At 41.7% G+C, this 1,383-nt stretch overlaps 1 protein-coding gene across 1 annotated transcript in view; it reads left to right on the top strand.

The window, feature by feature from the left end:
* The window catches only part of wtip (WT1 interacting protein), a gene marked incomplete at its 3' end in the record, with an annotated part of 18,955 nt that overhangs the window by 13,004 nt on the left and 4,568 nt on the right, over positions 1-1,383 (top strand). The window contains 1 exon segment of the mRNA XM_014033628.1: positions 831-898. Within this exon segment, the coding sequence (XP_013889082.1) occupies positions 831-898 (68 nt within the window).

Below are 1,383 nucleotides of genomic sequence, written 5' to 3'. Positions count from 1 at the left end.
GTGCGTGCGTGCGTGTGTGTGTTACCAGGTTGGGACCTCATGTTATCTGATGTGTTTGACATGGCTTGGTACTTGTTTTAAAGGCACAAACTTTTACAGTCAAACACAGACACACAAATATTTTAGCTATTGTTCGACACATTAGCCACACAGTTCTTTTAACACACAGGGAAATAAAGGCAAATGCACTTCAAACTTCATAAATGTCTGGTTTTGTGAAATAAAACAATAGAAAGAACAATGAATTTCTGTCTACTTAATATATCCATTTTTTCTGAGTCTTTAGATAAAGTTATTTTGATGTATTGTTCTCTGTGTGTGTGAATGAATGAATGAATGAATGAATGACTAAAGTGTAAGGTGCTTTGGAGTCCGTAGGACTTAAATAACATTCAGGACGTTTACCATATATATTTCCTCATTATGGGACATTTTTCCATCAGAGTTTTATAAACTTGACAGAAACTGTTGCGTTAAAATAGTGTCTGATTGTTCCTGTTAATATTCAGTGTTTATGCTAGAAGCTCTGCGGTTCGGTGACTCTGCTCACAAGGGAGATACTGTTAAAGGTAAATTAATAGCTAACTGCTCAGCTTATCAGACTTAGCAGCTTCCCCTGGATGCATTTCCTCTCCTCTGTTCCCTTTTATCCACACTGTGACGCTTTACGCAACYCGCCACGTCCTTTGATTAAAACCTAAAGTTTTGCTGAAGGAATATAAAGGTGATACAGTAAACTGCCAGTGTTTGGTGTCAGATAGTGCCTCAGCTTTAGAAGCACCTGAACCAAACTCTCACTCAAAGTTTTATTTTGTTGTCCCTTCTTTCAGGAAGGAGGTTGCGAGGGAAGGCCTTCTACAACGTCAACGGAAAGGTCTACTGCGAGGAAGATTTTCTGGTAAGTCACCAGTMTGTCCACGACTTTATTCTGAGACCATCGCGCCTCACGTGGCAAGATGAGCACGAGCTCTGTTCGTCTGCTTCCCTCATCATGATCTGAACCAGCTTAGATTTGGAAAGGATGTAGGATGTGGTTTAAGGCAGGTGCAAATGAAACAAAAAACTAACGAAGTTTTTGCTTTACTGCAAGAAATATATTGAAACAGGAAGAAGCTAAAACTGGTTCCTGCTTTATAAACTTGATGAACCCATAACAGAAGGTCCCATCTGCTGACTTTACTTCCTGTTTACGGGCAGCTTCCTCTCAGAGTTCGACRTGTTGATCTGTTAGGAAACTTGAAAATTCCTGTTTTTTTTTTTTCCTTCAATCTCTGCCCCTCCGATTCAGAAGGCCAGTCAACGAGTCTAATCCCTCCCGCAGCTCAGGCTCAACCAGCCTGCTCTGTCTCCCCGGGGAGGGAGCGGAGACGGGGAGGCGGTGGG

Source organism: Austrofundulus limnaeus, unplaced genomic scaffold (genome assembly GCF_001266775.1).
Source record: "Austrofundulus limnaeus strain Quisiro unplaced genomic scaffold, Austrofundulus_limnaeus-1.0 Scaffold1792, whole genome shotgun sequence".
Lineage (NCBI taxonomy): Eukaryota > Metazoa > Chordata > Actinopteri > Cyprinodontiformes > Rivulidae > Austrofundulus > Austrofundulus limnaeus.
Note: the sequence above shows the minus strand (reverse complement) of the source record. Positions and strands in the feature narration are given on the sequence as shown.